The sequence below is a fragment of the Gigantopelta aegis genome, chromosome 3, assembly GCF_016097555.1.
Source record: "Gigantopelta aegis isolate Gae_Host chromosome 3, Gae_host_genome, whole genome shotgun sequence".
NCBI lineage: Eukaryota > Metazoa > Mollusca > Gastropoda > Neomphalida > Peltospiridae > Gigantopelta > Gigantopelta aegis.
Window position 1 is genome coordinate 55,397,910 of NC_054701.1, and position 27,815 is coordinate 55,425,724.

Here is a 27,815-nt window from a genome sequence, read left to right on the forward strand (position 1 = left end):
TACTTCATCTTTCCTGCACCGCCCGTAGGAGGACTGCCACTCAGGACTGGCTTCACAGAATGAAGTTTGTTCGACACCGCAACATCCCAATCTTCTTGCCAAGCCGAAGTGTAAGTCACAAAGAATATATTTATAAATGTCATCAACTAAACTGCTGTAAATAACATTTTTATTGGCATTTTAGCATGTTTTGTTTTACAAACTGACCTGTCACTTTGTGTGTCAACAAGCAGTCCAACTTTGCTAGATGTGATTTTTTTTCATAATACATTTTGTGTCATTTCTAAATAATAAAATGCTGGGTTTTAAGAAACAAAATATAATGAAGGGCACAGTGGCAAACCAAGTAAGGCAGCGCAACATTTTTCTTGCTGTCGATACCATAAGATTTTAGGGGCATAACGGCAATTAAGGAGGGCACCTACGGCAATTGCCGTCAGTGCCGTGGTGACATAATGTTAATTTTACCAGCAAATTATACAAATCTTTACCTGTAAAGCAACATTTCTTGCTAACTCAGGCACAGAAAATCCCAGCTGTTCAATGTATTTTGTTTCACAAATTATTTCAACAAGCTGGGGATCAAAATCTACAAGGTACTTGATTTGAAATCCTCCTGCAAAAACACAGTATATGCAATTATTAAAAAAACAAACCAAAAAACCCCACCCACCCCCAAAAAACAATAACAAAACAAACAAACAAAACGCATATTAAATGTCAACATATATTCAGTTGCAACAATGCACTATACCACAAATACAATACACTATATAATTGTACTTGTATATACTGATAAGTAAGCAATCATATTTACTGTACTGTCACAAAGAACGGAATGCTTACTTATTGTTTTTCCGGTATAGACAATTAAACCGAAATAATCCATGAATTATCAACAGCAACTACATGTTCATGTTCATGCTTACCTAGCAGTTTCCAACTTAATTCTCTCTGAAAACTACATGCCCTTCATTGACCTTCAAATGTCATTAAGGTAGATAATCCTCTTAAAACAATGTACTGTACTTGTGGTTGAATCTCACCATTTCTTGCTTAGAGTATTGACTTCTGTGTGCCAAGTGTCTCTTCAAAGTCTGAATGTCTACTCGAAGGTGTTCAAAACAATGTGTCTCTTTGGTACAGGCCAGTTTTCAAAGATGCTGGGTTTTTGTTAATATCTTTTATGTATGTCCCTGACCAACTGGTCTCAAATACAGAAATACATCCTAGTGAACTGTCAGGCCACGTGACAAGTTAGAGCACATCATTTGACCACAAACATGTGCATTTTCTTATCCTCACAGACCATTTTAACATTTTATGACATGGGGTGCCAGACAAATTCGTAGGTGATAATTATACACTTTAAATTAAATTTTATGTGACTAGGTGTGAAAAAATTACTATTTCAAGCAAGAAAACTAATTTTTTAAACAGAAATACCATGCAGTGTTGTAAGTGGCCAAAGTACCTTAAAAGGCATACAAATGCCAAAATTAAACTATGTTCTCTGTGTATGTGTATGTGTGCGTGTGTGTCCATCTGCATGCAATGATGGAAAGGAAGAATGGATGGATGGATAGATTTTGGGTGGATGCATGTATTCTACATACCATACACACAAATATGTTTGCAAATAAAATATATTGTAAAAATACTAATATCACCCAAATTCAATGACACACTAACTTACATCCAATTTAGCTGTGAATAATGCTCACATTCATCACACTTCAATATATACAGAACACTGAATTGCTCAAAATATTTGCTAGCGTCACATAATGGATAATATTAAAAAGTACATCTTTGACAACAATAGGCCTACAGTATATGAAACTGTTACTGAAAGGAGTTTGGTAAATATTGGTAATTTTAATTTTATTACTGGGAGACAGTCCCCAAAATAATTCCCCTCAAAATTAATTCCTTGTGAAAATGTAAAATGACAGCTGGATTGTGAATGCTTTTAACCGCGAACATTTTTGCATATATGGTAGAGTAAAAGCTTGTATTAATGGTGAAGTGTCTCATTATATAAGGCTATCCTGAGTGTGTTGCTAGGGTACATGCAACATCTCAACTAACACAGCCTTTTAAAAGATTGCAATTATTTATAAAATACTCTTTTTCTGTCTACAATATTATAGTCTGTTTATGTGAAAAGGGAACTGATGAATTGACATATAACTATAAATAATAAAATTAAAATTCATAAAAAAATATATTATTAAGTTTTAAACCCATACCAACACAAATACATTTTTTTGAAGAAAACAAATCAGTGTAAATAAAAAAAGTTCCTTTACAAATTATCATCAAATTGCATAGGCTATATCTTATTTTACAATGCAGGTATGAAGACAGCTGATGGGACAGCCAATGTAAATAACATACAGTTCTGCCTTTAGTCTCAGTGTACTGCATTGTCGATTATTTTGATAGCAATGCAGCTAAGGCCGTTCTGGCATTTTGTCTCAACCCCCATATTAAAAATGAGATTACTGTATATAATTTGATAGCAACTTGTTAAGAAACTTTTTCATTTACACAAAAATTTGTAGTAAAAACAATTTTTTGAGTTGGTATGGGTTTAAATGTGTTTGTAGTACTTCAAATTGACTTTTACCTCCTAATTAATAATTTAGTTAGTATAGATTTTTTTATTATTAGGAAATGAAATGTTCAAGTTACTCTAACTATTAGGATGATTAGAAAACACTAAATACACATATATTGATATTGTAGACCAGAAAATGGTTTACTATTCTTTAATGAATTGTTCATTTGATGCTGCAAATATGTAGCCTTGTGGGCTAAGGTTAAGTGGGTTGTATATTTGAATATCTGACCGTCTCAGATAAATATCAAATTATATTATTTGCAAGTGTCAATTATGCACCAACAGATTGAGAAGCAAACACTACAAACATAGCACATAAATAAAACATTTAACAAAAGCAACCAAAATATGAATGAAATATATCATTAATTCATGAAGATGACATTATTTCTATTCATTTTTTAACTTATTCCTGTTAATATAAGATTTGGTCTCTAGTAATTTTGATTTCCAATGTTTATATCCAGATGAATACAAATACAGCTAGAGTAAAAGAGTCTCAGTATTTGATATCAACTACAGCTGTGTTACAGTTACAAAAGGCCCCATGTAAGCAAATTTTGTTGTGAAAAAAAAAAATAGACGGTATAATTAAAGTACCCGGTAGTCAAAAATGAGGTGCCATTGTGCTCTAGGCAATAAAAAATCTGTGTGCATCTATAAGCAAACTAATTTCAACAATATTTGTGCCAAGTGTCATAAAATCAGAGAAATTATAAACCAGAAGTGAACTTGCAACTACAAGACTGAAGTACATTATTGGGTTCACAATAAAAGGCCATCCCTTAAGCAACTTATTTATTGCTTGTGTAATACATAGATCTTCCAAATAATTCTCTTCAGTTGCATTATAAACATTTTAACCATATATTAACAACTGGAAGTATCATGTTTCCAGTAGAATTATTACCTTTTTTAAAATTTAATTTTCATTTTTTTTAAATCTGGGGCAAAAGAAAATTTATATGAGGAACATATTTTTTAATTTTAACTTATGAGGTAACCATGGTCAAAAATAAAATTTCAAAAATTCACTAGTTGACAGGACATCCTTTTTTTATGAACACAACAAAATCTTATCTCAGAGCAATGATGTAATTAACAGAAGGGGATATATAGATGGTGCTGACTAGGCACTCAACTGCTGTGGGATTGTAGACATTCAGAAATACACAAGCGGTTCAATGGGTGACATACTTTATACTTAATTTGGATGTGCTTATAAATATATTATATAATTGTAACTTGGGCACAGCAATGATCACTGTGACTTAAGTGTAATTCAAAGCCCTGGAATATACCACCACTTGATATTAATTTTTATTTTTATTGATAAAATAGATTTATTATGAAAATTTATAAACTCTTCCTCACAAGTAAAGTGTTACCGCAATCAAATTTCTTATTAAAATATGATATCAAATCCTTGTGATGGAATTTTGTTGCAATCCAATAGGATTATTGTCAAATTCAATGAAAAATGAGGCCTGAATAAATGCCAGGTATATAAACTTCATTATTAAGTAAAAAATCACCGAGTCATCATTTTCAACAAATATTCAACTCAGCTAATGCAGTTATGATGTGGCCAAGAATGAACAAATGTTTAACACTGATGTGGCCAAGATCTCATTAGTTAACAAGTCAAGCATGATGATCTGGGTACATCCTTTGATAAAACATTGCTTGTAAAACAACAATAGTTAAGTAACTGATATTTATTCATTTTAATTTATTTTCATATTTTCATCTTTGCACTGGATGTGTACTTGCTCTAAACTGGAGTTAGTACCAACATAAAACCCAAATATACAAATTACAAGCCAATGAGGTCAATTTTAACTGGTCTCAACAATGTGAACTAATATTTTTGAAATTGCACATGTGTTCAAATTACATTTACTTGAATACACAAACTTTAACAAATGTGCTTCTTGCTACCAGCATATCTAAATTTATATGGAAAATCTTACTTGTTTTTACTTTGAATTCCATAACCTTGATTGCCAGAATCATTTCTGATCTTTTTTTTTTCAACTATTACTTTGGTAATTTCTCTCAGTCAAACACTGTCAGCTTTTAATTTAGAACATGCTCATTAGTCAGTTCGAAAGAATATTTTAAAATTACACGTGGCGAGAACATTATTGTATATTTTAACATTTATTAGATATGACAACTTGAACTGAGAGCAATTCTTCTTCTAAATGTAGATTTAAGTTACAGTTCATCTTTTTATTCACCATCCCAAAACCTCTGTCGACAAAACTTGGCAAAAGACGTCTTTTTCTTTGCAAATGTTGTGGTTTAAATCCTACATTATTACCAAGACACTAACATTTCCACACGTAAAACTGACTGAATGTGAAAAACAGCATTAGTTTTTGCAGTGCTTTGTTAATTAGAACGTAGGCCAATGATGTTTACACACACAAATCATACTTGCAATTCAGATGTATAAAATATATTTTGGGTATCTGATCAATTGACAAATTTTAATGTTTACAGTTAACACCTCCACATACTGTAAAGACATAATTTTCTAAATGTTTTTGATAAATTGCGTATCTGACATTTTGTTCACTGTGAGCTGAATTTGCATACACATGTATATTTTGTCTCCTTTGTAGACTATATACAATTAACTGTAATAAAATCTGGTATATGCATTTAAATAAACATAACTTCACTCTATTCCAGGTTGATGACTAATGTACTATTATTATAGAATTGTATTATTTATTGGAAAGTATTGTATATGATCACTTCAGAAAATAAAGTTTTATTATGAATCAAGAAATATATTTCTCGAACATAATTCTTTAATATTTTATTTGATAACACATGGTCAAGTAAGTCATTAATGTAATTGTGCAAATAAACAACTGTTACATGTTGCAATTCTCAATTCACACAATTAAACAAATTCAGTCAAAGTTTTACAGGTATCATAATTACAGCAAAAAACGAAATTTGGTAAATGGCTGGCTAGGTTTACAACTATTACTATACCAGGTGAACAATAGTGATTTCAATTTAATTACCATGATTCAGATAAATCCTTTTTCAATCAAATAAAAATGGTTTTACGTTAATTAATTTCTTATTCACTTTAATTCATTTATGAGATAACTGTAATCATAGAATAGCTGATGCATTTTAAAAATATTATGACAAAATCTATTATATAACAACTCACTTTTGTTCAGCTGATAATATTCTATAATGAATACTGAAAAAAGGTACTGCATTAGGTGGTCACACAAATATTAGAAAACATACCAACACCATCTGATGTTCGAAGAACAGTCTCTGTCAGCTCAGACTGAATAGCTAAATATTAGATATAAAACATATACTTGTTGGTTGTAGATTTCAGAGCTAAATATTAGATATAAAACATATACTTGTTGGTTGTAGATTTCAGAGCTAAATATTAGATATAAAACATACACTTGTTGGTTGTAGATTTCAGATCTAAATATTAGATATAAAACATATACTTGTTGGTTGTAGATTTCAGAGCTAAATATTAGATATAAAACATACACTTGTTGGTTGTAGATTTCAGAGCTAAATATTAGATATAAAACATACACTTGTTGGTTGTAGATTTCACAAAACATATGAATAGTTAAGATTTTTTTTTCATTATTATTATTTTTTTTACATGAACATTACCAAACTAAAATAATGTATCAGGGGCAATAATTATAATAATAAAAGTGATATTCACAACACTTGCTGTCAGCTATACAGTTAATAACCATCAAGCTCAGCAATTCTCAACTATTAATTACGTCAGTTTTTTACAATTATTGTTGGGATCAAATGCATTTTGAAACCAGTTAATAATTTTATTATAAAGTTAACATTTCAAATGATTGCTTTAACTTGTCTTCTCATCAAAATAATTAAGTTTTTGTTGATCATTTTTTAAGTTTCCTACTCTAGAGATGTTTAAAATGCTGATAATTTATTAATATGTTCATTAAGTTTGGTTTATTGTAGTAATACCAAGTGCATTAAGTGCTTTTAAGCCATATTTTCTGTTTGAACAAAACCAAAATAAATTGTAATATTTAACATGCAATTAATAACAATAAAAATTAAAATATTAGATATTAAATACTACACACAAAGTTTTTAACAACATACTTTTACATTTTACTACACTATTATTCTTCAATACATTTGCTTAAAAATACACTAATATATTTAACAAGTTAACTGTTATATGTGGCATAAAGATGAAATACCAGATTTTGTCCTAGAGGCAGTCCTGGAACCAATTTCACAAAACATCAAGCCAAGTTTTGCACATCAACGTAAATCTACGACTCAACCAGTTACAAACCGTACAACTATTATACAGTGAAAGTCCTCTAAACTGGACACTCTTGGGACCAAGTAAAACATCCAATTTTAAGAGGTATCCAGTTTAGAGAGATTCTCTTCTGTACAGATATTTAAAAGGGGGCCGCAATAAACGTCTGATTTTGAGGGAATTCCGGTTTACAGAGGGTCCGGTTTTGAGAGGTTTCACTGTGGTTTGAAATAAACCTATTTCATTTATTTCATCCTGATACTGATCCATCTTCTGTCATGATGTCATGTTTCAGCTTAAAATAGATGACAGACACATGTAAATGTTTGAGAGGTGTTACTGCTAAACATAAACTTGCAATGTTTTGTGAAATTGGCTCCAGGCTACGGAGTCCCCAGGACAGTGTGTTTGATCCTTAATTGGATATAGCAGGGTTCACAATATCCACTAGGGCTGGTGACTTTCTCAACCATGTATCAAACCCTGGATGTAAGCAGTCGACTACAATCCAACTAAAAGTGAATACCTGTGCCACTTTCAGCTACCTCGTCACTTCCTCCAGCAGTGTGTTGTTTCTGAATGCGACTGATGGCCTGTACCTGCTGCTGCTGGTACTGCAGCTGCTGCTGGTGGAACGTCTGACAACTTTGAAGATGTATGGGTTTGATCAGAAGGTTGCGCTTCAACAATGAAGGTAGAATTTGTTCCACGTGTTCCTTCCACTGTTCATACCTGCTATCTTCAAAGGCCTTCATCTGCTTCCCAACACTCAAGTACTTTGCTCGAGCCTAGAACACATTCATCAAGTAATTCAGTGGTGCATAAAAAAAAAAGGGTGCATGTGTTAATTCTTAGAAAAATTAATGACTGAATAGTTTTTAAACAAGTCATAAAAATCATAACTGGCCCCAATTTTTCTTTAAATCAAAATATAATTTAACAATATTAAAATATTTGAAGTTTTTAGATACATGTTAAATAAAGCATTTCTTTCTGCTTCTTCTTTGTACAAAATCTCCCCATATTATTATCATCCATTAATCTTCATTGGTTTTACCATATTATGTTAGAATGCAATTAAACCTTCTGGGCCCAATTTTACAAATCATCGTAAGCCTAGTTTTGCATGAAAACTATGACTAAACCATTACTATTATATTACTATTATAGTACAAAAAATACTGTTAGAAATACACATATTTCATTTTCTTCTGTCCTTAAAATGCTCAATTTTCCTTAATGATGATGTAATTTTCTTTGTGAAATAGATGCCAAACACTTGTAAATGTATGCCATGTATAACTGCTAGTCGCAGACGCAAACTTATGACGTTTTGTGAAATTGTCCCCAGACGACTGTAGGCGAGATATCTCGCCCAACGTCATGCAAGTAAGATACTGTACACTATATACAGTGCATTTCCCAATTCATATTTCCTGCCGTTTTGCACCCGGCACTCACCAGAACTTTTAATAGCAGACAGGAAATAGATTGATTGACAGTATGGCAGCTTTAGTTTTTCGTTATTCAGTGGAAAATACCTTGGAATTTTTAGTTCGAAAAGTGGTTTTCGTCCAGTATTTTTCCTTGACAACAATGGGATAATTTTACCAACAATGAAAATCACCAAATTTTAAGATATGAATTTAGTTAGTTTTTTTGTTTAAATCTGGTCAGAAAAACAGCTATTGGGAATAATGGATATAACTACTGGACATCTGGCAACAATTAAATGCCTGTAAGTAAATGTGACTTTTTAAAAAAAATTGCCTAATTTTAATCAACATTTACTGATCTAAAACACCATAAAATTAGAAAACCACATAAATTGAAAATATGTGAGTAAAAGTTATAAACTTGTACCCATTAATTGTGGGGGGTTTTTGGTCAAAAATTAATCCAGTAGTCTGAAGGTTAAGTTAACAAACATTATGAAACTGATAGAATTTAAAAATTAAATAAAACAAACCGCTTTTCCTAAACTGTCTGACACCATCATTTCATCAATACTCTGAAAACTGATAATGGTGTGCTTGATGCGATAGAACAGTGCTCTCTCCCAGAATATTGCACCTGAAACTGGCGGGTTGTTCTTGTTCAATGGTGGACTATCAACACTTTCCTTAAAAAGGCTATGCATGGTATCAACCTGAAAAGGTAAAATGTTAAACATAAAAATATACAAATTGCTTCTTACTGACTACAGAATTCGAGCAATTTTGTCACCATGACACAATCACATGTATGGCTCCTTTAAACAATAATTTAGCGAAAGCAAAAAAAGAAAAGAAAATAGTACCATAGCAAAAACAATAAAAAGACACTGACCTGTATGTGTAAAGGCACTTAAATTACCCATAAATGACATTACAGAACTGTGCAATTTACCGAGAGGCTACATGTTACATTAAAAAAAACAGTGTAGAAAAGGGAATGTATTTAGGTAGTATACAGGTAGCTGTAAACTTTATATAATACTTTTAATATACTTAGCTCAAAACATATGTCTGCTTATCTTTACAAATATGAAGATCACATTGTCTATAAGAAACAAATTTGATAAATGTATAATTCTGTAATAAATTGCTTAAAACAGGAGACTATTTTATCTTTTTGTTTTTCCAAGGACAAACAATATAAGTACGGCAAATAGCTCATGTTCATGGTGCTCTGTATTCTGAGTTTCTGTGATCACATAACACTTTAATGTGAATGACTATTACAATGGTTAAATTTAGAAAGATGTAGTGCTCTGATCATTTTATTGCATCACATTTTTTATGTTGGATACACATACTTCTTAAATTGATGGCTGACCGACAGACTACTGTTATAAAATCTATAGTTACTAGGGCTTTAACTTAAGAATTTGATACCTATGGCAATTTTTAAAACGTTTTGCTCACCGATGGCAATTTTGAACCCGACTAGGGTAATTTTAAATCACTAACTTTTGCAAAAAATATAAAAACCAAAAATAGTCATTTCAACAGAAGGCAATAATTTTTATCCATCGGTAAAAAAATTCAAATCATATTGCAACCACTGCAGTTGTTGTCGGTGCCGTCGTTAAGTTCGAGCCCTGAGTTACCCTTACTAGCTAATAAAGGTTACCTCAGACTTAATTTTCAACCCTGATAAACATCAAACTTATTTAGTTCAACCAGCCTTGGTGGTGTAGTGGTTAAGCCATTGCACTTAAGCCTTGTAGGTACTAGGTTCATGTCCCACCTGAGGCAATGAGGGATGTTTAATTCCAGTACTGGCTCCAAGCCAGAGTGAGTGCACCGCTAGCCTCAATGGGGAGGGTAAGGCCAAAGACAGCAAGTTTTACACATTTCATGGCAGCGATTATGGGTGTGTCGAGAGTGTGACCCCACACGAGGGATGATACTGTGATAATTCAACTGACAGCATGTAACTTCCCCATTCATCTTGTCATCATCCATTATATATGTTTGTGATGTCCAACAAAAAATAAAAATGTTTTTGTCTCAATCTAATTAAAATTAGCTCCACTATTACATGTGTGATCAGCCAGTTGGAGCTCATGTCCACCAATCAAAACCTTACTTGCAGAATCCTGCCAGTGATTTAAAACTAACAACACTGCGTAATCCCCAATGTCCACGTAACATTTCGTCTGTAAATAATAATTTAAATATTGACCAATCACACTTCGCCTTTTATAACATTATTTGGGAGCATACAAATTCTAAAAATATCGGGCGAATCTATTTTAGTGGCCGCAGTATGGCGAACCATACCAATACGTACGGGGTGGGTTATCAGTCTTCAATTTTACATTAAAAATTATTTATTTATTTATAAAAAAACTAAATCAGTCTTCAGTTTTACATTACAAATTATTTATTTTATAAAATAAAACATGTTTTAAGGCATTCGTAATTCACACGAAACATGTCGTATACCCTCAGGATAATTCGGAATGTTTTCAAATTATTTTTAAATCACTGGCAGGATTCTGCAAGTAAGGTTTTGATTGGTGGACATGAGCTCCAACTGGCTGGTGTTAGATCCACATGTAATAGTGGAGCTAATTTTAATTAGATTGTTTTTGTCTTTGTGTTAAATGTTTGTGGTGGGTATTTATTTTTTAAAAAATGATAATAAAAAATAAATAAATTATTAAGTTCAGTTCTTAAAAGACCAAACCAAATGAAATTAATGTTTCATATAACATATCTTAAACACAATAATATTTTGTAGGGTCATAAAATCTTTAATATAATAAAATAGTGGAACATGGATTATGATGCACACCAAATTGTACTTAAATCTTGAATAATTAAATTTCTGTTACATTCATTACAATATAATGTCACCCCACTGGTCCAGACATAGCAATGGGAGTTTGTTCCTTTCTCAATGAAGGGTGTGACGTAGCCCAGTGGTAAAGTGTTCGCTTGATGCACGGTCGGTCTAGGATCGATCCCCGTCGGTGGACCCATTTGGCTATTTTTTGTTCCAGCCAGTGCTCCACAACTGGTGTAACAAAGACCGTGGTATGTACTATCCTGTCTGTGGGATGGTGCATATAAAATATCCCTTGCTGCTAATCGAAAAGAGTAGTCCATGTAGTGGCGACTGCGGGTTTCCTCTTTTAATATCTGTATGGTCCGTAACCATATGTTTGACGCCATATAACCGTAAATACAATGTGTTGAGTGTGTCGTTAAATAAAACATTTCTTTCCTTCCTTTCTTCTCAATGAACGTAAAATTACGTCATCGGGGAACATCACATCTGATGACGTCACTTTATATGGGCAAGTTGTCTTACTGAGTGTTATTGTTTATGGACCAAAAATAATTCAAAATAAAGTATGAACTTTTAGTGCTATTATTAGCAAGTATAATTCAAATTTAATTAAAGTATTGTCTGTTATTTCTTTTAGGTTCATCTGGGTATGAAATTAAAAATCATCCGCAAACTTATGTGAGAACTGCTTCACCAATTCACAGTTTTCGGAAGATTTTTTTTGTTCATACCCCGATGAACATAAAGAAATAACGGACAATCCTTACTTACAACAGAAAAACTCTGGTAAAAAAATACCTACACTAAAAATACACACAGACCTTAAAGACAATATCTTGGGTAACAAATAACAAGTAAACTGCAAACCTCTTTTTCATACTGTGTTAAAATATCTTTAAATTTCTGCATCATCTGATTGTTGATAGCTTCACGAGATCTGATGTGTTTAAAGTTCAGCAACATATCAAAGGCACCCTCAGCAGAACGCAGTGACTGGAAAGAGTCATCAATGAAGCTTTTGGCTTCACGTTCGATTTCATCCACTTCTCTGTTAAACCAATCCATAACCTGTCGCCATTGTTGTCCCTCGCGCTGGTTAAAAATATCAAAATCCACCTGAAAAATAAACATTCATCTTTTTAAAAATTAGAGTATTACTAATAAGTTTGTATTTTTAAATGTATTAATCTACGCAAACAATCATTACTATAAATACCAACTCCCAGATTAAATGTTTATTTTCAGTATATTTTGTTGAATGAAAGACTTGTGATTCAAAACATACAAAACAGAAATGAAACAGCTGAAGCAAGTATTACTTCAATGACTTTTATGAAAATAATGTGAAGATATTAATAATATGTTTAAAAATAGTGATAGCAGGGAACATTTTCATCATAAACGTTTCAGAGAACACATCATAATTGTAAAGCGTTTCAATTGGTTATAAACTGTGGTTAATCATAATTTAGAAACAAAGTGTTTCCTGGATGGGAATGTTTTAATGATGATGAATATAAGTGCATTGACAATCAATAACTAATCTGCTAATAAGTGAACAAGGATTGTAAAATATGTCTATGATTTATTTTACAGTAGTTTGTTGATATTATGTTATAAAAAGGTGAAGCATGTTCCACTCAGAACAATTAGTTACTGATCCTTACCTCTGCTATTGGTTCCACCAGTGCATCAACTCGCTGCAGAACATCCTCTATTCTCTTGGGATCACCAGTAACAGCTTTCAATTCAGGACCAAAAATGTTGTAAAACTCTTCCAAGACCTGAGACAAAAACATTGCAAATTGCACATCTTGTTGTAATAACTTGTAACATGATGGAATTGCACTCTCAGAGAGGTTTTAGTCATAAACTACTAGTGTGTAAAAGCTGTTAAATAATAGCTTTCTAAAACAATACAGAGAACTGGTTATTATTTTTCACCAGCTCTGATATATGCATATAATCAGATTGACCAACATTATACATAAACCTTTACATGTAGTTTGCACATGTAAGATCATTCACACAATATACTCTACGTGTATAAATAATCAGAGTACTGCAATAATCGGTGACAAGCACATAGTATATACCGACTGTTAGAGAAGTGTACCTACCTGTGCCACCTCATAGAGGTTCTCACAAATACTGGCCATGTAATCCGTCCTCTCAAACAACTTCTTGCGATCAAACTCCCACCGCTGGTCTCGACCTGAGGCTTCAATCTTAGCTCGTACTTCAAAGTAGGAGCTCTTCCAAACTTGCAACATCTTTTTGGCTTCCTCGGTTTTTCGCTTTACCTCTCCTGTCTCCAATCTAAAATATACATTTTATTATTCTGATAAAAATGAAATATTTTATTTGTTAATTTTTATAATTCAAAGTAACCTACATGTAGTTACATGTTTAAATCATTTTATTTCTATCATAAAATACACCAGGTGACGACTTAAGTTTAAATGTTTTATCCTAAGATGACTGATAAATACCAAATTAAATATTTGTTTTATAAAACATTTAGTATATAAATAGTCACACTAGAAATTGTTTATTAATATAGCCTATGGTACTTGGCACCCCTATCTTTTTTAAGTCAAACAAGCAATAGAATGATACATATAATAAATTTTTAATAAGATTCCCTTACATGTGTCTCGGTATCTTATTACAGCACATATTTGTGAATCTTATAAACAACAATGGCTGCTTTCAGAAAAATTCTAAGATTGTTGTGTAAATAATGGATTTGTACTGACAATTAATGAAATAAATCCCTTTCTTGGGCAGAATCATGAACTAAATAACATGATTCTAAGGACGGGTTTAACAGGATTATTTCTATTTCATCAAATGGTATATTAGGGTTTTTTTAACCATGCACCATGTAAATCGATTCATCAAGTATTCAATATTTTATTTGAAAAAATTCAACTCATGAAGTGCACAGTGGATAGTATGATTGGGCTCCTTTAGTAGAGGCACTGATTTTCCACGATCGCGTAATCGCGGAAATACCTATCTGAAATGGAATTCCCGATTTTTTTCCAAAACATAATTTAACTTTAAATAGCACATTTGATTAATTAAAATTTATTTTTCAAACTAGAAACTATGGACACCGACATCTGCCTGTGCTACGCTACGACACTATTAACTTTGTATATTACGCCAAATGTTTAATGTAGAGCATCTAGATGTTTTACCAGTCATGTTTTCTTCGCTTATTCCCGCCGATTTGAAAAACCGAACATTGTGAGCTAAAATTGTCCGATATTTACTCAAGTGAAAGATATGTTATGTTATGTTTGCTTATTGATTTTTAACATTTGGGCATTACAATATTTCCGATCTCACAAAGGAATGCAGTAATTGCATATTGTATGCCAGGCTTTGTTCAAAATAAATTATACAAGGGAAGTGGTTTATAGTGCCATCGTTTGTAATTATTTTCCAGATCATATCGTAAAGAAAACCGAAAATGTCCAAAGTCTGTGTCGTGGCGTATTCACAAGTTAAATTCCCGTGTTTTGCCTCATTGCATATTTATTTATTTTATACCAGCAATTAATTGCGGTGTGTGTGTGTGTGCGCGTGCGTGTGCGTGTGAGTGAAATAAAATTTGTTTAATACTGAAACGAAAAAAAACTGAATTTGTAACATTATGATACGGAAAAGGGAAAAATCTGAAATGGAAAATCAGTGCCTCTACTTAGCATTTGTAATGGAAAAATGTCCATAGCAGATTTCATCTCAAGGCTGCATGTCAGAATAACCAAATGTCTTACATGCACCAGCTGATGATTGGTTAATCAATGTGCTCTAGTGGTGTGATTAAACAAAACAAACTTTGAAACAGTACATGTGTACATAATGCAGTCAAATGAAGGCATGTGGTGACAAACTGAGATGTAAATCTTGATAAATGTGCACCAAACACGAAGGTATTTGAACCAATGAAAGTCCATTTCAATAGTAGTGACAAACTTGAAAGTGGATCACTTAACCTGGGTTCTGTGAAATGAGACACCCTAAACTAGAAGTGGTTATTTCAAGGGATAGCCCAATGCAGTTTTCTGATTTGCAGATGTATATCAGTCGTTTTATCATCACAAATTGGGTTTTATTGGCGACACGTTAGCGGGCAATTTGGGTCAGTAATCCAACTGACATACTGTATGGTTATTCCTGTTCTAATTTCAACTGTTTTTCTGTTGTTTTTCTAAAACAAACCATAATTGATATTCTTAAGTATTGTCATTACTGTGAATTCACTGTCAGTCATGAATGTAACCAACTCACACATTAACAAATAATCCCGATACTCAATAAATCAGAACATTGTTATCTAATTCCAATTATGTTTTCTTCAAAGACATACTTAGGAACAACGAATGACCGTGATAATGTCAAAACACTAAGATTTAATCTTTCTGTTAAGTCAAGTAATCAAAGTAACAATGTTATAATTCTGTTCAAATTAAATTATTTTATTGACTCTCTTAATTATTTATTCAGAGGCTTTTCAAGTGTTAGTCGAGTATTTATAAACAATTGAAAAATGTTCGGGACTGACAGTGTTACGTTGCAAGGATTGTATTTTTCAAACAATGGTGTTGAAGAAACTCTGTCCCGGGACGGATACCTGGGTCGGACCCGTGACAGACATGTCTGAAACACCAGTGGTACATAAAATAGTTCACGTTCACATTGAAGAAAGTTATTGTTATGAAATGTTAAAACTTTGAACACAATATCATTTTTGGAGAGTTGTTTATTTACTGTTATTAAAAGTGTATGCCATAATTTTGTATGTGGCTTGTTAGATTACAAACTTCAAAGTGTTTCTGGTAAGTGACGTATAGTTTTACTAACCGTGAACAGGATAGAATAACATTTTGATTTAAGTATTTTGTAGTAAGTTGTGAGCTGTGTTCATGGCACAGGAACTTGAAACGATCATCACGTAATTACATACAATATATATATTTAAAAATTTTTTTATATCTGATACAGATAAACTTGCTGAAGTGCCATAAAGATTGTTAAAAGCTGTAGCTATTAGAATCCACATCAATACTTCTGTATGTTTGACCATTAATTTTTACCACCTGAAATTTAAAAAGAGATCCAAGCAGATTACTTAAGTATAAACGAGCTGAATTAGAATAATTATATGTAACCTACTCGTATAGTGTGTGAACATCAATGACTCGAGCAACTCGTTCAGCCAGCTCCCACGCAATCCTTTCCATCAATGGAACCATTAATTCATCTTTGTTGTAGTGGCGGGAAATAATCCACACCATTCTAAGTGCATTCATCATTGAAGGAATTGTTTCAATAACAACTTGGAATGTTGCACCATGAGCAATATTCTTGAAATGCCTTTCCAAAGTGGACAGAAATCGAACATTGTCTTTGGCTTCTACATAATATTTATTGAGATCGGGACGTCTGCTTTCAATGTCTGTTTCAACCTGGCTGTATATGTTAAACATCTGAACAACTAACGGGATCTTCAGCTGTTCCGACAAAGCACTTAAAGCTGCATTTCTTTCACGCCAAAAATCTATTTCTGCTAAAGGTCCATCGCCTTGACGTGTTTTTTCCAACTGCTGGCTAAGAGCCATACCAATCTGATTTTCCCATTCTGCACACTTCTCACGAATGATTGCCATCAGTTCAGAATTGTTGAGAACCTCCTCAATATTATCACTCAAAACAATATCTGGAACATCAAGTCTCACTTCACCTTCAATCTGCTGTAGTGTCCGAGTAATGTTGGAAGCAAACTTCTGCATGTTAATGAGAAAGTCATCTCGAAGCAAAGCTTTGGCACCTGATTCAGCACCAACTGAAGTGGTACTTTTCTTTTCTGTCAAATCTGTTTCTGATGGCTGATCAAGTTGTTTATCTGTCCATTTGCTTGGTTGATTGTCAAAATGTTTATGTTGGTTATATGACAGAAGTGGCATGTAAACCTAAAAAAAAAAAAAAATCAAGATGTAATCTTTATTCCCTTCTCAGATTGTGGCAACCTGTGTTTGGTACATACATAAAATATAAATCAAAAACTGTTAAAGGAGTTCAGTTTGCACATGATGTTAACCAGACAGTGGGTTAACACAATTAGTCACTGGGGACTTTTGTTCATATACCATGTATTAATCCCATATGATTCACAAACACTAAACAGTACATATTGCAATAAAAACTAAAAAAAATACCTAAAATTAAAACGGTTAAGGAATCTGTTAAAACTTGTTAAATAAGTTACATTCAAGAGAGGTAAATAATCCCATAAAAAAAACCCACATTACAATTATATATATATATATATATATATATATATATCTAATGCTGAGAATGTTGGTTGTATATAGGTTGTCATTACAGAAGAAATATGGTACTTTGATAGCAAGGGACCTAACAAAAGGGACTGAACCAGATGGGAATCATCTGAAACATGACCAATGTACTAAGACGATTACCTGTGTTATTATCTGTTCCAGCATGACTAGAGAATGACCATTGAGGATTCCAAACTCTAAATAACCCGGCATAGAGTCATCAGCTTCCTCCATGGAGTTTGGCAAGGGAATCATTCCGAGTGTGTTGCGGAGGAAATAAATGGATTCTCTGTCTGAATGCTCTTGGGGTAAGTGTTGGTAGCACTGATACAAGTACGTATGCCACACTTTCTGAATAATAATCTTCTGCAATTTAAAAACAAAACAAACAACCAATTATATGCAAATCTGATTTCTGCTTTTGTACATCAAGGTAGGACCAAAGCTTATTGTTTAAATTTTATAGAGTAGAATTGTTTTGTTTCAGGAGAACTCACCAGAACAAAATTACAATTATTGTAATGAATGTCGTCAAGTTTGTTTCACCCACATCATATACATTAATCATTTCAGCCAGGTGTATAAGGATTAAAATATATAGATCCAGTTCATAATACAAATGTATGGTCTAGTTGTAAGTAGCATTCTAGCACCTAACAGTGCACCATGCCAAAGGATATAAGCTTGAATCCTCTCCAAGGCATTACCATGTAGTTTTTAAAAATGTATTTGTAATGCACATTCAGTGAGAAATGGTGAGAAGTCATTCCAAGTGATTATGTAGTTAAACATTCTGTTGTTTGTGCCCGACATATTCAAAGACAAATATATCAAATGGCAAAGTGCTTAGCTTACTGTTGTCTTTACAGCTTCTACTTCTTCATTTTCAGCTTGCTCTGCAACCTGTTCTGCATTTTCAACTTTGACCTCAGGTTCTGGTTCTTCTCTTGGAGCATCAGTCTTCTCTTCACCTTTACTCTCTGATGTTGGAGTTTCCTTCCCCTTTTTCTTTCTTTTGCCTTTTGAATCAAATAAGCATATTTACTGCTAAAACATCATTCAAAATATATTTAAAAACTAGTTATATGATGGCTCTGCAGTTTTATTGGATTAAACTTCATATATACATAAATTTGTTTTCCCAAATGTATCTAACTGGAAATTATATCAATGTTATTTACAATCTAAAATATATACCCATTTAGAACATTCAACAAGTAATAGCCTGTAAAAAACATAATTATATCTTTACAAACAAAAACAGGATGTTATTTCCGTATATCAAAACAATGTAAATGGCAATTATCCATTGTGTAGGTCACTGACAATGAAAATCAGTTTTGAGCCCCAATACTTGTACACAAACAAATGCTATTTAACATTTTAGAACTGTGTGGCGATATCTCGAACATGCAAGTATAGAAAATTGCACTATGTTAGTGAAGGTGTTAGTATTCACCTTTCCTACTTGGCGTCTCGTCTTCCCTCTCGGTAGTGGGAGTAGACACAGGCAAGGCTTGCTCAGTTGGACCTTCTTCCTCAACATGCACTTCAGCATCGCCTTCATTTGCCTCCTCATCTTGTTCAATATCGGGAATCTCGGGTTCTGTAAAGACAACATTATTTCACCAGTACTGATGTGTTGTTCTCATATCAAATTTAAAGATTATTGTTGCTACTAAAATATGTCTAACAGTAATACACAAGGAATATGACAGTCATGACTAACATTGGCAACTGAAAAATGAACATTGTATGATTTGTCTACTTATTCCTTATATAGGCAATACAAATCTTGAGAACATCTGTGACCTGTTTGAAACCCCATGTTATGAAACACTAGTAACTGTAGTTCATAATATAAAAACTCACAGTCAATATTATAGCTGTCATTAATACTAAAAACTATTACATTTCAAAACTAGATAAACAGCAGTCAGATGTGATGCTGATGGATTTATCATTTGTTCTCAAGACCTTCTTTAAAATTTCCTGTACAGATCCATTTGATAATCATTCTTGATTATAAACCTCTGATCACCAGGTATATGCAGGGTTTTATTTCTAAAATTTGACTTAACACCCATGGCTTTGACTTTGGGAATTTGTGTGTTGTTTTACAAAACAAAACAGGGAATTTTCATTTTATTAGATTTTTTAGATTTTAAATGAGCAATAATATACATATACTTTTATTTATTCAAATTAATATAACTATTTTGTGTTATGAAATGTTATGGGTGAGGGAAGGGCTGTTTGTCAAGTGTTAAATATCGATTTCAAAATGTATCTGTATACAATAATAAACAAAAGGAATCTCTACATTCAGAATGGGAATGTTTTAGTCCAAAATTGGGAATAAAAAACGACATAGCCTTTTGTGAATGGTGGGGAATGAGCCGATTATCGGAGTCTAGAAACATAGGTGATAAAACCTTGATATGATATATAAATATCAATAATCCATTTTGGTTTAGTACAGCAGTTTCACCAAAACAGTTCAAACACTACCCATATAGTATCAAAAATAACTGCTAACAATTGTGGATTATTAATTTTTTTATAAAAAAGCGAGAGAATGATTACTACATAAATCCATAAGCATATGAGACAGGTTCTCCCCAACCGCCCCCCATGTTAGAGCAAATATTAACATTTGGGCAGATGTGATTGAGACTTTGGACAAAATTAACTGGTCTGAAACTTTTTCACCAAGGGTGAGACATAGCGTAATGGTAAAGCACTTACTTAAGGGGAAATGATACTATTCGATCAAAATTTAAAAGCCATTACACCTTCTAGAAATTTTCATATATTATAAAGATATCCTTATATTACAGAAATGTCAATAACAAATAATCACCAGACAAAATTTGTATCCACAGGCCATAAAGTGAATAGGTGTATGAATCACTATGGTGTTTCCTTTTTTCCCTGTGTAGTCAAATTAATGATGTTTTAAATCCATTAACCATATTTAATTTTAAACTTTTCTGTAATGCAACAAAGAGAACATTAGTTGTATTGCTCAAAACATCCAGCAGACACACAAGTACATATCTTCACAACTAAAACAGAGTTTTCAATACATGGTAACTAAAGGAAAAAGTGACTTTTTAAAATATTTACTATTTACTTTACAATTGTATACAGAATCTAAAAGTCATTACACCTTTATCATTTATGCATGGATAGTAATGCTGGGCGAGTAAATCAATATCAGCAGGGGCGTAGGCTAGGGGGGTTTGGGGGGTTCAGATGAACCCCCCTGCTGAAGCAAATGGTCTGCTTTCAAAACTAAAACATACAGGTTTATACATATGGAGTTTCTGGTGGTGCAAAAACAAAATAGAAAAAGGTCCACTTGGTTCATATTTGAACACCACCAGGTCCAGATTACGCTACGCCCCTGATGAGATAATAAAAATGTACTGTCAGCGATGAAACGTTTTGACAGTCAGTGCTTGAAATACTCCATAAATTCATTAAAATTCCACCATAAATCATTTGAGCACTTTTATTTTAAAAAAGCTTCATTGGAGTGATCAACGATGTTCTTCAAAATTCAAACAGTACAAATATTATAACATTATTTTCCATTAAAAGAACATCCATTGTAGTTGTGGGTGGGACTGGGGTGGAGATGGAGGATGGGGGTCATTATTCCCACATATCTGTATGTACTGATACTGATGTCATAAAATTACCTGCCTGTCCAACGTGACGAACTAGTCAAACAAATTACACTAAGATATGTGATATTTTATTGAATACGAAGACAAAATGACAGTCATGTGATTGCTGTCCATTTTAGGACTAAGATGTAAGTACACCACAGTATCCTTAAATCATACAATTTTTTTATAGAATCTTATTTAATACCACAGAACACAGAACTTCATCTCTTTTTGCCAAAACTGTTTTCTTTTTTCTCTTCGTTGACACAAAAATTATATATGAAAAACATGTTTTGTAAACTAAAAGCAGACTATGCAGGGCTTCTAGATTATGGTAGCCCCACTCCCATGGCTAGTGATATTCAATGTTGGGCTAGTAAATAACTACTATTGCCATGCCTGACGGCTAATGTTTTCTTTTGTCAAATGTTGAAGTTAATGACTATTTTATAAATAGGAATATCCTTCCTTCACCCCACCCCAATGTTAGTGTTTTTAAGCTCTATTTCCTTCTTTAGGTGACATATCCAATTATTGCTATCATTTAATATAATTGTATTAACTTAAAGTAATGTAGGGCTAGTGAATTTTTAACTGTGGCTAGTACGGTAAATTTATAAAATCACTGATCCCATGGCTAGTGGATTTTATAAAATTCTAGAAGCCCTACTATGGCTATAGCCTATATACACAAACAGTATTTTGTTACGTCATTCTTTATGTTTCAGCACTAAGCCTATCTTTAGTGACGTCACACCACTGTCGTTCTGCACGTTGAGTCTACCTCTGCCAAATATAGTGGTGCTGCATGCGATAGTATCATTTCCCTTTAATGCGTGGTCGGTTTGAGCTTGATCCCCATTGGTGGGTTCATTGGGCTATTTCACGTTCCAGCCAGTGCACCATGACTGGTATATCAAAGGCTGTGGTATGTGCTGTTCTGTCTGTGGAATGGTGCATATAAAAGATCCCTTGCTGCATTAGAAAAAATGTAGTGGGTTTCCTCTGATGACTATGAGTTAGAAGTACCAAATGTTTGACATCAAATAGCCGATTATTAATAAATCAATGTGCTCTAGTGGTGTCATTAAACAATTTTTAAAAAACCTTTTTTACCATTTATTTCTATCATTCTACTCACAATATTAATAACTAGTTGTAACCCATGTAAAAATAATATGTAATGATTCATTTGGAACCCTATGTAGCTGTTTGGTAGTAATGCCAATATGAATAAATGATGCTATCCAGATTTGAGCATTTTCATTTAAATACAGGCAAAAATCAGCCTGTCACCCTAAAAAGGTAGGAGCTTGTATGCATATACATAAATCTCATAATTTTAATGAAAAATCACAGGGTTGAAACAACTTTAAAATCATGGTATCATGATGCATATCGTATCACGGTTTATGTATCGTAATACATGTCATGAGGTAGGTGTATCCTGACACCCCTAATATATATATATATATTGCCAAAACAAATACCAATTAACTAAACGAGGTTGATATTTTACATATAAAAAAACACGAGTAGCGAATTCTATTTATCTTATAACACTTCTAAAATAACATTTTAATTCAATTTTTAATAAATCACAGTACTAAAGTTGCCGCCATCAGTAATATGACGTCATCACGATAAGCACAAATTAGTTTGATGTCACGCATTTTAACTAAATCTTTGAAAACGTTACACTTAGGTAAACAGATCTTGTTGGCTTGTAAGCAAATTGCCCATCCACAGCAACACATTACCTAGAGACCTTGCAAATTTGCATACCATTATTAACTGGGTTAATAACTAAAATTATCACATGGGTTTATGACATGGATATCATGGGAAAATTTATAGGATAAATATATTTATCATATAATGTCTTATATATTCAGTGCAATCAAAGTATGTGATATTTTTCAGAATTTGATAACTTTGCAAATTAGATGTAAATTAATCGAGATCACAGCACTTATAGGTTTATTGACATTTAAGCAAATGTACTAGGGTGACACTCCATAACTGACGTGTGCATTCATAGTCATCAAATAAAAACATTTCAATAACAATTTTACACTGAAAGCTGTCCAGTATTCGGAAAACAAAAAATGTTATGCACTAGTTTATTTTCATGTAAGGACATCCAAAATGATGTCTTTCGAGTTTGACGTCATCTCCATTCAAAAAGACACATATTCTTATGTCATTTGAATATCTAGTAATGGCGTACTGAAATTAAAGTTGTTTACAAGTTTACAAAAACGTGCTGTATTAAGCGTGAGATTATATGATAAAGAGATTATTACTTGTGTGTTTCAGTATCGTCAGTATCACATATGATATTGACGATACCTGAAAAACACTCTAGTAATAACTGTATATATATATATATATATATATATATATAGTGCTCAATTTTAAGAATTTTGGTCGCTTGCCTGGAGGGCAAATATGGGTTCACATTGAGGTTGCCCCTCCAAAAATGTATTTGCCCTGATTTCATCTTTGTTTTGAAAATACAGTTATATTTATATTCCAATAAAACAGCAACCAACAGGTTTGGAATTAATATGCTGTCAATGTGAAATGTAATATGTACTGTCTGACAATAAAATACATTACTTTTTAAATTTTTTTAGTTATACACATGTACACATAGGGCCTAATTGCTTAAATTTTTTGTGATTTGGTGACACGCCAGCTATTTTCCAATTGAATGCACTCTATGTTCCAATTGAACACACTGGAATGTTTCCTATTCGGAATACTTCAGCCGATTACGATCTTTCCCAATGTCTCACAGAATCGGCCAAGGAGTTCCGAGTGGCAAACAAACCCATGTGATTTCGACTGATTGACTGACGCATTAGATAACGACAGTTTAAAAGCAATTGTGGGCAAGGAAACTGCATATTATATTATGGGACACAACTCGACGTTTGGTGTAAACAAACAGTCAGTCATTCGACGGGCAACTAGTATCATAGAATTAAGTTGCCCGACTGAATATCACTACACAGTAATAAAATGCAGTCCATATAACAAACAAATATACACTTCACCATGTATAAATAAAGGGTTATTCAAGAGATTTACATTAAAAAAGCCAAATCAAAGTTTGGACTTCAGTGTAAAGGACATACATGGGACTCAGCTTAATTTAATTGTCAAGGACATACACACATGTAAATAACATGTGAAGTGTTGGTTGTACTGCATATAGGCTACATGTTAAGATGCCGTCAGATGTATTTTCAAGAAACATATAAGAGTATGTGAACACAGATGTGTATACTGATAATGAATGATAATTACTACACACACAAAAATGTACATTTTATACAGGGATTTTTTGATGGGGCTTATAAATGGAATGAATGGTGTGTGGGGGGAGGGGGCCCCACCAGGCGGATATTTTGCTGAAAAATCTGTAACCTCCTATTGTAAAAAAAAACTATGGAAAGACTTCCGAACGTTCCAGCATACATGCTAATACTCACTAACCCTAACCCTGAATACTGGAACGTTCAGAAGTCTTGCTAAAACTACAATTAGGTATTATTATTTATTTAAACGTGTAATACGACAATAAGTTAATAACGACAATAGATCATAGCCCGAAATGGTATTAATAGATTAATGTCTATTGTAATTAGTATTCGACTAATCTAACGATTGACCCAACAAAACAGTGTTGTCTGCCTATTTATTTACCACATTCCACTTCAACTTCCTCTTCTTCTTCTACTATTAATTTGTAAAATAGAATTGCGGATTCGTTTCCTTCAGGTGTATCATTTAGAAATTTGCCAAGTTGTCTTTCAATTTCTCCGTCAGACCGCTCTAATAATTCTTCAAAAACTTCATTTTCTTTTATATCAAGTGCATAATAAACTCGATTTCTAATCCACTCTATCCTTGGGTCATCCATGTTTCACTTTGGTCATTATACATACACACTGTCTTGTTCTAAGATCCGTTTACCATAGTTTCTGTCCTTTAGTATAGTTTGCCTTAGCTACCAGAGGTCATTTTCACCAATAAATGCGCGCAATAATATAATCCGGGTATGTAATTGCATGTTACTGAACATCATAATAAAATATAAATTCAAATAATATTATGCTCTTTCACATTTCGGCATATTTTATAATACTTAAGGAAATATGTGAAGTATATGTTTAGTTTCGAATGTAGAAAACAAATTATTACGTTGGAACTATTTTAATTCCCAGCACAGATGTTTTCCTTGGATACGTGCTGCGATTGATTGCCTTACATGTCAAGCAAATACCCCCAACGAATGTAATTAAATAAATACTGATTTTATTAATTCTACAAAGTGTATTTATAGGGTATCATATTGCATAGGACTTTAATAAGCAATCCTAGGCTAAACTACCAGCTGCATATTCAGTATTAAAGTAGGCTGTGGAAATGAAGGGTTTTTTAGTTAGTTAGTTTTGTTGTTGTTGTTTTTGGCTTTTTTGTTGTTGTTTTTTTTGGGGGGTCTAGTCATGCTCCTTGAATGTTTTATATTTTTGTTTTAAATAAAAAATAAAAAAATAAATAAAGAACATTAAAAAAAACCCCAAACCCTCCCCTGTACACTCCTGACGGTCATGGTTGACTGGTTGTTTGTATGTTCCCCCGCAGTCATCGGAGCTTCGCAGAAACTGCATCGATCATAATAGAGTGGTTTCACCGGCTTCGGTAGCACAGTTGTTACGCCATCAGAGTAGTACAGGCTGGTAGGTACAGGGTTCGCAGCCCGGTATCGGCTCCAACCCAGAACGAGTTGTTAAGGGCTCAATGGGTAGGTGCAAGGCCACTACACCCTCTTCAGTCTCACTAACCACTATAAGCAACCAATAACTAACCCTCTGCCCTGGACAGACAGCCCAGATAGCTGAGATGTTTGCTCAGGACAGCGTGCTTGAACCTTACATGGATATAAACACGAAAATAAGTTGCAGAAAGAAAGAGTGGTTTCGCAACCACACACCATTAGTACTGTTACAAATACCAATTATAGTTAATCAAGAGGGGCCGAATTTACAATGCTTAAAACACCAGCGCTTAAAGGGAGGGTCAACTAAAATATGAGCCTGGCGTGTTGGAAAGATGCATACCCGGACGACCAACACATACTGACACTTTAAGCAATGAAAAACGCATAATTTTAGAGTTAATAAAAAAAAAAACGTGATTATTTCTGCTAACTGGGGGCAGCCATTTTCTTTTGTTTCCGGTGCGTCAGTAATTCTAGCTTGGGGCAAAGTGACGTCAGCTCCGATCAACTCCAGTATGCACAGTGTAAAGAAAGGCAGTCATTTACGACAAGGCGCTTCACTTTTATCAACCTGACTTGTAAAACAACATAAATGACTTTATAATATAATAAACTATTTAACTAAATATATTTCAATTTGCATTAATAGAACGAAATGGGGTTATAGTATTTTTCTCTCTTAAAGAACCAAAGAAAAAATGCATGTTATTAGGCCTATTGGTAGGGTACGTTGGAGTAAAAACGACCACTCACAATACCCAAGTAAAAAATTTCTTTTCTACGTAATTGGTCAGTTTTTGTGATTTTAGATGGGAAAGTCTACTTAAGGGTTTCACAGAATTATTTACAGTAATAAAGCAGGACGGCTGATAATGTCCATTATCATTTTATAAAACATGCACATATTTTTATATTATTTTTAAAATTATTATTATTATTATTTTATTTTATTTTTTGTCTAGACATCTTGACTTGGTGACTGTCCAAAATATACACCTGCCAATCAGGATTTTCATTTCAACTTATTTTCGTGCTTATATCTAATTAAAGTTTAAGCAAGCTGTCCTGGGCACACACCTCTGTTATCTGAGCTGTCTGTCCAGTACAGTGGGTTAGTTGTTAATTGTTATTGGTTAGTGAGAGAGAAGAGGGTGTAGTGGTGTTACACCTACCCACTGAGTCGTTAAAACTCGCTCTGGGTGGGAGCCGATACCGAGCTACGAACCCTGTACTACAAGTCTTATGTTCGATGGCTTAACCACGACGCCACCGAAGCCGGCCAATCAGGAACCACAGGTACAGGCCACCAATTAACTAACCAGTGTACCACAAATTGTCAAAGGCAGTAGTATGTGCTTTCCTGTCTGCGGAAAAGTGCATATAAAAGATCCCATTCTGCATTAGGAAAAACGTAGCGAGATTCCTCTAATGACTATAGCCTACGTGTCAGAATTACCAAATGTTTGACATCCAATAGCGATGAAAAAATATTCAATATGTTCTAGTGGTGTCGTTAAGCATAAAGCTTCGCTGAAGATTCACAAATAAGTATGGTCTTCTACTTGGATTTTGAACGGGAACACGTTTTCGCCGCTTCGAAACATTTGGGAAATTTCCAATACACGAGGTGGGGTTGGGAGTAGGGTCTCCACGAGTACTCGGGCACGAGTCGAGTCTACAGAGACTCCAGTCCGTTCGTAAAATTCGAGTACCCGTGCAATGAAGAGCACTCTCATTTAATTATATTTTTTAACGTCAT

The 27,815-nt window shown here is 33.2% G+C and overlaps 1 protein-coding gene across 1 annotated transcript in view; it reads right to left on the reverse strand.

Moving 5' to 3' along the window:
* The window catches only part of LOC121368270 (dynein heavy chain 10, axonemal-like), a 123,635-nt gene extending 98,398 nt beyond the window's left edge, over window positions 1–25,237 (reverse strand). Inside the window, exons 1-11 of the mRNA XM_041492927.1 lie at window positions 24,979–25,237; window positions 19,047–19,193; window positions 18,443–18,606; window positions 17,729–17,953; window positions 16,422–17,218; window positions 13,355–13,553; window positions 12,902–13,018; window positions 12,102–12,350; window positions 8,923–9,102; window positions 7,480–7,741; window positions 492–616 (exon numbers count right to left, since the gene is read on the reverse strand). Of these exons, the coding sequence (XP_041348861.1) occupies window positions 492–616; window positions 7,480–7,741; window positions 8,923–9,102; window positions 12,102–12,350; window positions 12,902–13,018; window positions 13,355–13,553; window positions 16,422–17,218; window positions 17,729–17,953; window positions 18,443–18,606; window positions 19,047–19,193; window positions 24,979–25,195 (2,682 nt within the window). The 5' untranslated portion in view covers window positions 25,196–25,237. The remainder of the gene's footprint in view (window positions 1–491; window positions 617–7,479; window positions 7,742–8,922; window positions 9,103–12,101; window positions 12,351–12,901; window positions 13,019–13,354; window positions 13,554–16,421; window positions 17,219–17,728; window positions 17,954–18,442; window positions 18,607–19,046; window positions 19,194–24,978) is intronic.
* Between the last annotated feature and the right edge of the window lie 2,578 nt (window positions 25,238–27,815).